Here is a 14,099-nt window from a genome sequence, read left to right on the forward strand (position 1 = left end):
CACACACACACACACACACACACACACACATACACACACACACACACACACATTTAGGTAGTGTTCAATGTTTATGGATTTCCATTCTGCAGGTTTCAGTGTCTCAGCTCCAGTTATACCATGTCAACCTAAATAAAGTGTCATCTGATTGATAACGTGACGGCGCAATGTCCCACCTGCTGGTTTTATCCAGAAGCTCCACCAGCTTCGGTCTCTGATGGCTTATCTAACTGCCCTCTCTCAACTGCAACCTGTCCCCTTGTAAAATCATACTTTATAGTCATACCTTTACTGCAGAAAAAAGGCATGTATGTACTGTAGGTAGCTTTATTTTCTGCTTGATTAATCAGTAATTCTTTATTGTTTAGTTTATTAAATTATTTTCTTATCTTCTGGGCTGATTTCATTCAGGTCATGCAAACCAACTTTATACATTAAACATTAAACTTGCTGTACTGATAACTTTGCTTTGATAAAGTTATGTTATTTCCTCGATTGATAAGGTAGTTTCTTGTTCATGCTTTCAAGGCGTTCGAGAGATTAGTCTCCTGCCAACAAACATTGTATTCACGTCATGTTGTGTGTTTTTGGAAAATAAAACACAGAAAGCAAACAATACACAAACATTGCCAACAAAAAAACATTTGTTGAAAATGTTTAATTTGGACAGTCCATTATTGATGGACAATCAAGTGAGGGACCCAAAATTGGCTGCATGTAACACAACCCCTTATTCTACCCTGATCATATTAAATCTAACCACAACCCTCAGATTAAGTGTTTACCAGACATTGAATGTAGATATGCAGGCTACTTTGGCATGTTACTTAGTCACTGCCTTAGTTTGTTAAACCCCTTTCAGGCAAAAATGCTTTTCTCAGTTCTGTTGACTGCATCTCTTAAACATATTCATCACTTCCAAAAAAGTTAAGCCTTTCTGAGCTTTTTTGTCTTTTGAAATGGAAACAAACTTGACTAAAATGGATGCATCAGTGGCCCTGTATAATAAACACACTGGTATACACACATTCCAAATAAAGTGTGACCTTATGAAGACCTTAGATTCCTAAATAACAAAATACCTCAATACTATAAAGAACATCAAACTTGTGTTTAGAATTGTATCTTTATCAAGAGGTAACATTTTACTTTAACTCTCAAATGTAGCATATATGTAGCAGTATTTTTCACACACTACTTGTAGGTAACTTCTACTTTGGGCACCTGTAAAGAGAATATTAATGACAATATAGAACAATTGTAGACATTATTTTATACTAATGAACATTTAAAAAATGTCCCTATATTGACTTACATTATAATGAGTTGTAAACAATGTATAACATACAGTATATACAGTATTTTTAAATGCTAGAGGGGGCATAACCAAATAAGTCAATTTAAAGATGAAATGCCTCATTTTGATAAATATGCAAATATGGATTTGCTCTGAGCCATAGTTGAATAAATATTGATGAAACACTGCTATACATTTTACGATTTTAGGGTAGACAGATGAGGTCAACTTTCTGTTCTGAGTGGCTGCAATTAATTCTCTATTTGTCTGTCACCAGAGATTTCTTTTACTGTAACACAGGTACCAAGACAAGTAGAAGTGAAAGAGGTGAAATATACAGCTCTGGCTTTAACTGGAATTGTTAAATAAATGGGAAACAGCATTCCTTTGAACCAAAATAGAGTCCATAAAGTTAAAATAATGTGTGCTAAAATTGTGTGTGTGTGTGTGTGTGCGTGTTTGCAAGTGCATGTGCAAATACATACGTAGGAACAGTTTAATATCTCAGTATATCTCAGCCTGAATCTCTCTCCAGCTCCTCTCTGCAACCACACACATTTTGACAGGTAGTTGGAAGACAGAGGAGAAAGAAAAATGTGATATGGGTCTCCCTCCTCTATGTGCTTGAGCTACTTACATCAGTGAAACCATTAAGTACTGCTGTTTTTTAATCGAGTACTGACAGATCAAATTTACTCAGGGAAAAAAAAGTGGTGTGTTTGTGTGTGTCAATGTGTGTATGTGTACTGTACAGTTCAGACTGATTGATGAGCAGTGGACTCAAAGGAAAGGGAGGATGCAGAAGATAAGTGGTGAGAAGAGGAGGAGTGAGAGGATGAAGAGGAGAGAGCTGGAGTATCCGCAGGTCACGGGTGACACATTTAATGACGGGGTGATTCTTGTGTGTTTGACACTGTTACGAGGGGTGGCTCTTGTGTTTGACAGCCCAACTACTCTGCTGCTCTCAAGAAATAAGATGAATTAGACACTGAGCTGCTCAACAGTCCAAATATCAGAGCTGGACAGACTAAACAAGCCAGAGCTGTGAAAGTTTAGAGACACACATTTGGGCATGTCTGACAAGCTGTTACCCCCAAATATGGAGAGATGTGGGTCAGGTGGACTAGGAAACACACACACACACACACACAGATGCAAACGCTCAGGAAGAAGAAAGCAGACAACAGGAGGGACTGTGTATATGTTGAGTTTGTGTTTGTGGACAGGACTTATTATTTAGCTGACTGAAAGCAAGCTGCAGAAAACACTTTTAGGACTGTTTACTGTTTTACAAATCTAGTAGAGATTTAAACTGATTTACCATCTTACCTAAAACACTTGAAGTGATACAACTTCACTTAATAGAATTAACACTACAAATCAATCCAGTTACTATACTGTACATATCAAGAGAGTTATTTTGCTCGCCATAAACTAAATGAATATTCACTTCCTGGTTCAACATGAAGCTACCATACAGTTAAAATTTAATTTTACATTTCTGGTGAATTTACCTTTGCTTGCACTTTCCAAATAATTTTGGGGCATACTAGCATAGGTTGACAACCTGTGTTAAATCTTGTCTGCCGGCCTGTATTAGCAAGGTTCTTACAATACCACATCCCCAGGTATTGGCAGTTAAGTTGGTGGGTAAAATGTAATAAAATGAATGCCCATAACTGTAAAAATAAATGTTATAATAATGTAATAATACATTATGTTTGAAGAAAAGGTGGCACTCAGGTAAAGATAACTATTTTTCTGTGTTCTAGGTTCATGAAGAATGCTGGCTCTGTTGTAGATGCAGTTACGTGGCAACAGTAGGTATTTTACCCCTTTTTTCTATTTTATTATTTTATTATTATTGTATTGTCCGTAGAAAATCCCTCAAGCCATTTAAAACAGTAGACTACTCACTTAACTAACCATAGCTTAAACAGCGTTGGCCAGGTTGTGTTTTTTTACCTTTATCCCCACAGTGTGTGTGTGTGTGTGTGTGTGTGTGTGTGTGCAGCAGCCGTTATTAACCATTAATTACACTGTTACTGAGAGAGACTGTTGCATAATGTGGAGAACTCTGTCTATCCTGTGAATGGAAAAACAGGAACAAGCCTGTGTGTGTGTGTGTGTGTGTGTGTGTGTGTGTGTGTGTGTGTGTGTGTTAAATTAGTAACACCTGTCACATTTGTCTATTGCACATCCTGTAGGAATGCATACGGGTATATCAATGGTTTGATCTCTTCCGCCACGTTTTAGCAGAGTCTCTTTACAAACATATGTTAAACTTGCACAAAAAGACATCCACTGTATGCTCAGACAAACCCTGTGTGTGTGTGACTGAGTGAGTGGTCATTAAGGTGAAGGTCAGGTCTAATTAGGAGAAATTAGAAGAAACGGAAGGAGACAGGGCTGTCAGTAAGGCTTAGAAAAACACCACCCACACTGTTAAAATCAAACCATATGCTCTGGCGCATTTGCCCTGTCAATTAGCCCGTTTTACACTAGAGATCCAGATTCCACTCTAACCAGCCTGCGTGACAGCAACTCTGACCTCTACAAAAGAAGCCAAACGTATAAACGTGGAGACCGCTCATTAACACGTCTACGACACAGGTTTTACTCCACTGCAGCTGGCTCAAGTTGTTTTGAATCAAGCGTAGTCGGTTGGAAACGCACTGTTCACTACCAACAGGTTTAGAGAATCATATGGATTTGTTAGTGAGTGTGTGTCTGCCTGTTGCTGAAGGTCAAACATCGTCTGTTGGAGCTTGTGGTGATGATACATGTTGGTTATGTAGTGAAATAGTTCTGTACCCCCAGATCACGAAACATTTTGTGGTTTCGCTTATGTTATGACATTTTTTTCACAACACTGTACTGTAGTTTGACATTTTGCAGCATCTTGTCTCAGTAACTGCTTTTTGGATTCACCAACAAAACATGATTATTATCTGTAGTCATTCTCTTTCTGTCTCTTTTTCCATCTTTCTGCTATTCTAGGTTTCTTTTCATTTCATAGAAAGAATGTGCCCATTTTCCCAATGATGTTTACATGGTTTTCTGGATACACAAATTCATTTTTTTCTGTTCTTTTCAGAGCACTTTAACCTTTACCCAGATATGTGTTACATAAGTTAATGAGTTCATTTCTCACTTAGGCTTACCTCAAGTGGTCTGTATCCATGCTGTGCAGACTGTTTTGATTTAATTTGCTCAGGATATGAGATATCAACTCTGTGATTTTTTTTGTTTAATTTGTGGTGCGCTCACCACATACTCTGGATACTTCATAGACCTCACTTTGAACCGTTGGCTCTGTGTCATGTGGATTATCCAGGTAAACCAGGACATTGTGTCTAACATTGTGAAAGATGTGTCTGTTGAATTTTTTTTAAATGTCAATTCTTTAACTATTTGGTAATATTGTCAACATTATCCACCTGTTTGGTCCAGAATGACCTATTTCAACTACTCTTTTTAACTTTTTACAGACATTTATTGGCCCTCTAAATCTCAGATGAACATCTCCAACCTGTGCAAGTAAAACCACAACTCTGTATGATTGGATACCATTAGATGCAAGTGAAAAAATATGTGTAAGGTAGTTGACAGATTCTTTAATCAAACACCCAACTATAACACCCACACCCTCTAACCTTAACTTATTGAACATGTTATGCCTTACATAACGGGCTGCTGCATGGTGAGAATCAGTCAAAAGTGTGTGACCAGATGGCTGCCAGTTCTAGCTGTGAAAATATGAGCAAGAAAAGTGAAGACAAATTTACGATTAGCTGTTTAGATGCCCCTGAGCAGCACCATTAATGTGAGCCCTAATTGTTCCAGCACTGGGGTATTAGTGGTGTGAACATCTGAGTGTGAAACAAGCAAGCAAAAGCGCCCTCCTAAACTCGTTAATAATGAAGGGATGAAAGGTACGACTTAATGACCCTTGCTTTAGAAAATGAACACTTTTTGTACTAAGCACTGGGGCCTCAAAGTAAGTCAGTTTCAAACTGGGCCAGTATGACACATTATACCCACATATGTCTTTTTCATAGTCAGCAATGACTGTGGTACTGCCTAGACAGCATGGTGCGGTGGTTATTTACAGCTGAGGGGAGAAAAAAGATGTGTTAAAGATTTGTGATCTTTCCAGTGTGAAAATTCACAGTGGGACTGTAAATTCACTGGTGGCATTCCTGAGGGAAGCTACATATCCTTAAACTGTTATGTCATGATTGATTTCATGATAACCTGCTGGTCCACATCAAGGAACACATTATCTTCTCATCTTCTGACTTTGCGACTTCTCCAATCACCACAAATCTCTTGCTACACCTGATGGCCATTCTTTGACACTTGATGTTATTACAAGTAAACTGTTATAGAGGATTACACATGCTTTACTTAAATATTCCCATTTAACTCTACTACAGCTCTACAGTAGTACTAGTTGTTTTTGTTCTGTATACAGAATAGGGTAGATTAATCCATGCAGAGGATGTTAACATTAATAACCAGGAAACAAACACTTTGTGACACTAAAATACGCAGCGTGACATAACCAAGACATGTCTGACACACAAGGCACTAGGTTTGGAGAAGATGTGCGACTGCCACCAAACAGTTAAGACCAAGTCCTCTGTGATCATTAGTTCAAGCAACATTAGTGTGAATAGAACCATTATCCTTCTTTACTTTTAAAACTTTAGCAGATTTCACTGTAAATATACTCTAGGGAAATTTCAAATGTAGGCCTTGAAGTTTCAGTTGAGTTTCCTTCCGTTACTGGTATTTATACTTTTGCATCTCTGTTGTCGTGTGTCCCTGTTTGACATGTGATCATATCTATTTCTTCTGTAGTGTATAGTTCTGTACAATTTTTATGTGTTAACAGGGTGCTAGATAGTTTTGTCAGTGAGCTGTCTTTGATGCTGTGCTGGCACAATGAGAGCTGTGTAAAATAAGCTGACCAAGTGGATCTTTGTCCGAAAACAACTGGACACAGTTTTGCACTTCATTAAATTGTGGTCAGGCTGGCAGCTAACCTATCATCTCAAATTTTGGATGAACCAAGGAAAAGCTCTTGGTTCTGTTTTAGGAGCTTGGACTTGGGCAATTTTATGAATACCAAGCTATGATCCCCTCAATCCTAGTCAACATACTTAAACTGTTTTCTTTAATTTTCTTATGGGGTTTTTGCTCTATTGAACCACTAAACTTAAGTAAAGAAAGCAAATCTGGCCTGTAACGTTATGGTTTTATAGAACAGCCAAAATTCCGATTTGTAGTGCAAAATATGACTGTAATAACTTGTTGTTATTCTGTTTCCATATATGAACTGGAATTTCTTTCTCCGGGATTTGGACTGAAGAGCTATTGTGAGCTATCTGGAAAGATGACAGGATAACCAAATAATTTGTGTAAAGCCATGACTTAATTCATGCGTTGTTTACAGTTTGAGGCCAGGAGCTTGGGACCCTTCCAACACAGTGACGAAATTGTCAACGAGGTTAAGCTCAGATTGCAACACTGCTTTAACCGACATGAATAAAATTCAGCTCTGTTCTCAGCAGTTTTCTTGACAGATCAGACATTTTAAAACAGATTTACGTAAAATAGGTTTGACCTTTGTTTTGGAATCTTTTGATGCTGTAGTTCTTATGAATATATGGTCTCCTTGTCTACTATCCTTATTCACAAATTAGTGCACCCCATTTAATTTGTTGAACTTTTTTGTAAATTGCCTATCATAGTTTTCTTGGAGTGTTGTGGGTTTAGGAAAAAATAAATTAAATTGGAACAAAACATTTGCAGCCTTAAGCAGGATTTGGCTGAGCTGATCGTGCACTTATTTGATTAATAACATTTGTTGCTTCAGAAGAATATGAAGGGAGATCTGCTTCGGAATGGGTCACAGCTTTTCTAACTCTCATTAAGGTGTTGCATCTGTTTTTGTTATTTTATTTTATCTTGGTGCTGTAAAAATAATACCAATGAATGCAAGATGATTGAAAGATTTGAGCAATTACTTGTTCTCATGTAAACACATTTGGTTGAGTTCTGTGCAAGATAATGCCTCTACATGAGTCATGAACTCTCATGCTTGTAATTGTTTTCTGTTTTCACATTAAAAGCAGCAAAATGCTACGGTCTAATAGGCCAGTGTTGTTACCCCTATATGACAATACTGGGTTTAACATTTGCAAACATAATTTGAGAATCACCCTACAGGGCTGGATATTCACAGGGAGGATGGGAGGATCCATTCTCAGCATTCAGTATTTACTCCAATGAAGTTAGCAGGAATCTTGCTGCTGTCCGCAAAAAAAAAAAAAATTTAGTGTAGTAGTCTAGGTTAAGATAGGTTGGTTCAGCAAAATGGTAAAGCCAGACTATTGAGAGTAAAAAAGCCTGTTTCAACATTTTATGATCTTTATTTACCTGATCATGAGGTTCAGCTAAAACTTAAAATCAAATTGCTTTATTAGTACACTTGTAACTGTTAACACATTTTAACAGTGTTGTGTGTTCTTATTAATATGTTGCTGACATTTTTCTGAGTGTTAATGAGTTGTTATGTTTGTACTTACCATAAAAAAATTATCATAAATAACTTCACCTAGGAGAGGCATCTAAATAATGAACTGACTGATTGATTAATTAATTTGTTTTAAGACACATTGCAGTTTTAAGACTCAACAGTTTTCTCCTTTCTTCTGCATTGCAAATAGGATGTAAGATGTGTTTTATGGTACCTGAAACACAAGTGGGGTGTGTGCTCTCTTGGAGAGGCTTTTTCTCTGCCCACATGAGCTGTTCCTCTCCCAATAAATTACCATCTTGATTTGTCTTTATCTCTCACACACACAAGGATGTCTGCATTGTTAGATAGTCTGACATCTCAGGGCTTCCAATTCCCACATAGAATTGGATTTTCAGTATGCTAACATAAAATGGAATATGTCAGGACATGTTTATCATAGCTGTTGAAGTGAAATTATGTATTTTGTACTACGTATGAGACCAATAAAATCATACTTATCATACTCACTCATTTAAAAAAAAACTGCATTCCATAATAAGTTGTTGTTTTACAGTTAACGGGCCATTGACTTGCCTGGTAGTGTGATATGCTGTTATATTATATAATAACATTTTATTTACCAAAGTGATAATAGTAGATGGCGTCAGGATTGCCTACTGTCAACCTTTTTTTTAATGACCTAGAATATGGAGATCATTTTCAATTTAACTTATTCAAAATCAAACAGAGGTGGGTTTTAGATGGAGAATCAAAATGAAGCTTGTAAATTTTAGTTTATTTTTCACCATCTGGGCTGTAATAATGTGACGATAATGATGTTTGTTGCACAGTACAGAGTGTTTCTCTCACAGCAGTTTCCTTCCATTCCCATTACAGTTATTACATGGATGGCAGGGTGAACAAAGTGGAGGATTTCCTAAAAACTCGTCTGTTGGACACGCTGACAGAGCAGATCACTAAAGTCACCAAGGTACCTTAGTGTCCCTTAAAGTCCTAGAATTTGACTTCTACTATAAATAATCTCAGTTGATTTATGTAAATTACACACACTATATATATATATATATATGTATATATATATATATATATTCACATCAACTACTTCTGATGCGGCTGCTCGATGCAAACCATGGGTCAGAGCTGTACTGTAGATACAAAATTTGATTAATGTCTGGTTTATATTTCAGAGGTCTTATCTCAGGTCATTGACACCACCTCAAGGGAGGATATGAAGAAACAACCAATTTTAATCATGAGTTATATTTGCATTTTTTTGAGTTTGCCAAGTCATGCATCTAGCATTTGTGATGATAAAGCCACATGTGCTAACCGCAAGAGTGAACCCTCAGGGCAAAATGGTTGTGTCCACTATGAAGTAATATTATCAACACTAGCTGCTGTGGTTGACTTGCTGAGTTGTAAGAGATGAACAGTGCCAAAGTGCCTCAGGGAAAAAGAAGCAATCATTCCTAAGAACAAAATTTAAAACATTGAATGAAATGTAATTGAGTGGGATCATTCGGTGCAGTATCACTCAGTTGAAGTCAGATCAGGTTTTTGTGTTTAACATTTCCTGAACATTATTATTCTGTGTGCATCTTTATGTTTCTGTGTCTATTTGCATATTGGAAAGTTGTTTGTTGCCAGCTCTAATGACTTTTCATCAGCTTGCGGAGTCAATAAAATTCAGTCAGTACCAAAAAAAGGATTTAGTAAAACACAGAATAGCTCCTCAGCACCAATTTATATGGTTTACTTGTATAAAAAATGTATGATCCTATTGTAATGGTCCTTAAATTCATCATTTTAATGAAAATGATGCATTGATTAAAAGACACAAAAGTAAATTTTAATTGGAGCTTTCACAAAGTTAATTCCCATGTGGATTTTGATGATTTCACTCTCAATACAGGTTGTGAACACACATACTCCTGGGAAGAAGGTGTGGCTAGGTGGACTAGGACCGGCTTGGGCAGGAGGCATCAGTAATCTCTCTGACACATACGCTGCCGGCTTTCTGTGAGTACTGTTATCACGATGTAGCTGCTTAAGAAACCACTATGGTGTGTTCTGTAGATGATGATACCTTTTGATAATAATGAACGGAAACCAGCTGCACAAGATAAAAAAAAGTAATTATTCCCAATGCATTTTTACAATCAAAGGCATCTGCTGTTGCATTCCTAATGTGTGTGCGTGTATGTTTGTGTGTGTGTGTGTGTGTGTGTGTTTGTGTGTGTGCATTCATTTGTATTCCAGGTGGGTGAATGCGCTGGGAATGGCTGCTGTGCAGGGGATTGATGTTGTCTTGCGTCACTCATTCTTTGACTATGGATACACACACCTTGTGGACCAGAACTTTAACCCTTTACCTGTGAGTCTCTCAATTTCAGTTCAACAATGATTAGAATGGCATAGATAGAATAGAATTTGTTCTAATTGTCCGGGCCTCAATTCACCCTTCACCCTTCATCATCATAATAACGTCTGACCTGAGCAGTCCTGTTACGCTCTGGACCTTTTCTGTACCAGACCCAGTGCCTCGATTGCACCTCTTGCTCTTTCCCGTGGGAGCTATTAGGTGAGATGAAAGGCATTTAGTGGTGATGAGTGCTTAGTCGCGGGGGCGAAATGCCATGTAACCTTAGCCCTTTGTCAGTAGCTCAGGACAGTGTCACTGCTTCCCTCTACCCCCATCACAACTGTGTGCTTCTCTGTGCGGGACAGTCGGCCGGTGACAGATCTGCAACCTGAGATGCTGATACACAGGCATGTTTAAAAAAAAAAAAAAAAAAAAAAAAGCCTGCAACACTGTGTGAAATAAAACTGCCCCATTCCAAGTTCCTCCGTGGTTTGGTTGGAATCATGCAGTGACAGAATGGGGGAAATAAGTTTAATAAGATAGATGTGTTGGAGGCCTTCTTTTGAGGTGATTAGGTCTTTTTTTTTTAAGGGTCTTTCAGGTCTCGACTTAGTGTTAAACTGATCTCATTTTCCTGAGGGAAAAAATAAATTAGTAGTGTAAAGGAGTTATAAAATACTACTATAAGCCAAGTTCATAAAAAAAGATTTATTAAGTTCGTAAAAAGGGTTTATATTAAGCTGAGGCAGAGCAGGGGAGAGAGCCTTACATTAAGGGGATGAACACTAAATCATTGTTTCTACAATAAAACATAAGATTGAATCAAACATTTGTTTATTATTCAAGATTGTTTTATTCTCGAGTATTTGCAAGTCCATGCAATCCCAAGAATCATTTTAACTGCTGTTGTTATTGGGCTCATGACCTAATCACTTCTACAAAATCTGACAAACGTTTTTCACTAAATCCCTCATTGGTTCCCTCTAGCCAACATGCACTTTCTTCTGCCTCACTTCAACTATAAGTTATTAAACAATCGAGATGGCCTTCATTTTTCTTCCCTCTTCTTTTCCATTATTTTTCTGGGAATGAGGGTTTCCTGCTAGGATCACAATGCTTTTAACATGGCTGGATGTCTAAAGGCTGCACCAGCCTACCTGCTGAGAGAATTCACTGCAGGGTCACCCTGTCCTCTGTTGGAAAATTTATGACCTGGCCCTTTTCCCCTGTCAGATGAGTCCCTCATTGGTAGAATCCAGTTAAAACCCTGCCCACTGAATGACTCAACCACTTCACCTTTTCCACAGTTATCCCTTCCCTTTTACTTAACTCTGCTATTTCAATCATCCTCTCTTTTTTCTCAGTTTTGTTTTGTTTACACTCTGCACAATGGCACAACCTGTTGTCTCTGAGGTTGTAAACTCCTAAAGTGAAGTAAAATTTATTCTTTGAGAAATGCTGAAAATGTTCGTATTTAGTGTCTGCCAGTAGGCAAAGGCATATTGATTCTGTCTGGAAAGATTGCCCTTTAAATGCTCTGAAGAGAGAAAATATTTCTGGTGAATACCGTTTATGTTTTGCCCTCACATAAATCTCAGATACAAACCAGCGAGATGAGGCAGTAGGCTTACAATTTAGTCTTTCTCTAACAGTCCCTTCTCCCCATGTTGAACGCTCCAACTTGCAAACCATCATGACTCTGCATAATGTGGGTATATAGCCTACTTGTATTACTATTAGTACCTTTTCCTGGATATGTTTTTCTCTTAATTTTTTACAACTGTTAACCCCAATTAAATCTTTCTAAAGATGGTTAATTCTTTACTAAATGCATTGTAATAGTATGACCTCACACTTTGCTCTCAGAGATTAACATGGTTTTAACCAGACAATCTGATTCTCATTTGCCCTATTTAACGAAACACTAAAGGTTCATTTTATTCTTCTTCTTGTTCTATTATAACTATGCTGATAAGGTTTGATTGTGTGTTTTTACTTTTCTTGAATCCTTTAGTCCACTAGTTAGCTTGTGCCTGCCTGTCTTTCTCTCTGGTTCCTGGTCTACATATATGGTATTTTGATTGGATCTCAAAGTGATGGCTGTTTATGGTGCTAAAACAGTGGTTTTATAACATTGTTTTACAAGTTGCAAATAATTATGAGACTGTTTTAGCACTGTAGTTGTTCCCCCTAATTGATGTCTGTCTATCTGGAGAGTTGGGGGCAAAAAAGGCAGGGCGAGCCTGACAGGGAGACAGACAATTAGAAAGGAAAACAGGCAGGCAATCAGACTGCTGAGGATTTTGGACCTCAGCTGATTAACCCCCCCCCACCCAGAAATTTTAATATAGCCATAGTTTTACATATATCATTTATTGATGGTTGCTTTTACTTGAGTTTTGAAATTTAAACACAAAGCAAGTGAATAGCATCACTGCGGCCATCTTGCACAAATCAAAAAAAACTCCAGAACTGTTCTTTGTTTTATATACACCATGTAATAAGCATAGATCATAGTTCTGGCCATACATTCATACAACCTTCCATCCCTAAGTTTTGGCCAACACTATACAGTTCCATACTGTGCTCTGCTTCTTCGATGCCTTGGCAGCAAATTAAGTTAAAGCCTGCATGGAAAAAAGAAGCCCTTAAATGTTGCCATATGCAGGATTGCATGGGAACTTCCTGAGGAACACATGTTGTTCTGGGTCTCTTGGAGAGGTGTTGAGTCTGTTTAGTCTATATAGTGATACACAGTATGGTGGACCACTCAACAAAAATCATAAAAAACAGCAATTCATGATGGAGCGTAATATTTTTTTAAATGTCATATTTAAGACCTGTCAATTCTAAACAGGTCAGTGGTTGTTAGAACGTAGCATGTTACATGGGCCAATCGGCTGCAACTAAGTGTCAAGTATAAAGTGCTGACATTTTAACTCTTTTGTTTCACCATGTCACAGCATGTGCTTTGCCTGCACATGCTCAATTCTCACAGATTGTGAAACTTATTCTACAGTCACCAGGACATTTCATGGCTGAAGAAACAAAATGGAGATTTTAGCAATATTTTCTTTCATGGGAATCCAGAATCCAACATTGCTTTGATAATGATCTCTTTCAATAAAAATCCTCACGTTAGATTTATCCTCACGTTAAACTACAGTGGAGTCAGCAATGCTTTTAAACTGTTTCCCTGCTGTCGGTCAGATCAGGTCTTTGAAACTTCCTTTTCACATATGCCTGCTTTTACATTGTATCTTAAAACAGCAACACCCTGTCAATCATTTCCTGAGCATTATGATGCTAAACTTTGTGTGTGTGTGTGTGTGTGTGTGTGTGTGTGTGTGTGTGCGCGAGATTGTGTTTCCCTTACAGGATTACTGGTTCTCTCTGGTCTTCAAGCGTCTGGTTGGTCCAAGGGTTTTAGCTGTGCAGGTTGCTGGACTGCAGAGGAAGCCTCAACCAGGACGAGTGATACGAGACAAACTACGTATCTACGCCCACTGTACCAGTTACTACAAGTACGTGCTACAGCTTAACCTCCTTGGATTAGTTTGTAACCTGTACTTAAACAAGACTACACATTAAATACTGTGAGCTATTTATGTAGTCTTTTTTTGGTCATTTCAAGCTGGAAGAGGACAAAGCACACAACCTGTCAACCTTTCAGCGATGTGTAGTAATACTTCAATGTCCTTAAAGATTTAGATGGAAAACAGACTGCTGTGGTTTTTCATGTGTCCTCCTGCAAACACCTGAGGCTCAGTGTCTGGTGGGGAAGAACCAAATCCCCAGCCAGCCCATTCGGCTTCCCATAAATAAGCAGACCGCAGACACCCGCTCATTCACAGCTCAGAGCCTTTAAAACGTAACGGGTATCACTTATC

At 37.9% G+C, this 14,099-nt stretch overlaps 1 protein-coding gene across 1 annotated transcript in view; it reads left to right on the forward strand.

The window, feature by feature from the left end:
• The window catches only part of hpse2 (heparanase 2), a 56,314-nt gene that overhangs the window by 35,592 nt on the left and 6,623 nt on the right, over positions 1-14,099 (forward strand). Inside the window, exons 6-10 of the mRNA XM_032541695.1 lie at positions 3,070-3,117; positions 8,724-8,817; positions 9,760-9,866; positions 10,107-10,221; positions 13,588-13,733. Coding sequence (XP_032397586.1) covers positions 3,070-3,117; positions 8,724-8,817; positions 9,760-9,866; positions 10,107-10,221; positions 13,588-13,733 — 510 coding nt within the window. The remainder of the gene's footprint in view (positions 1-3,069; positions 3,118-8,723; positions 8,818-9,759; positions 9,867-10,106; positions 10,222-13,587; positions 13,734-14,099) is intronic.

The sequence above is a fragment of the Etheostoma spectabile genome, chromosome 17, assembly GCF_008692095.1.
Source record: "Etheostoma spectabile isolate EspeVRDwgs_2016 chromosome 17, UIUC_Espe_1.0, whole genome shotgun sequence".
NCBI lineage: Eukaryota > Metazoa > Chordata > Actinopteri > Perciformes > Percidae > Etheostoma > Etheostoma spectabile.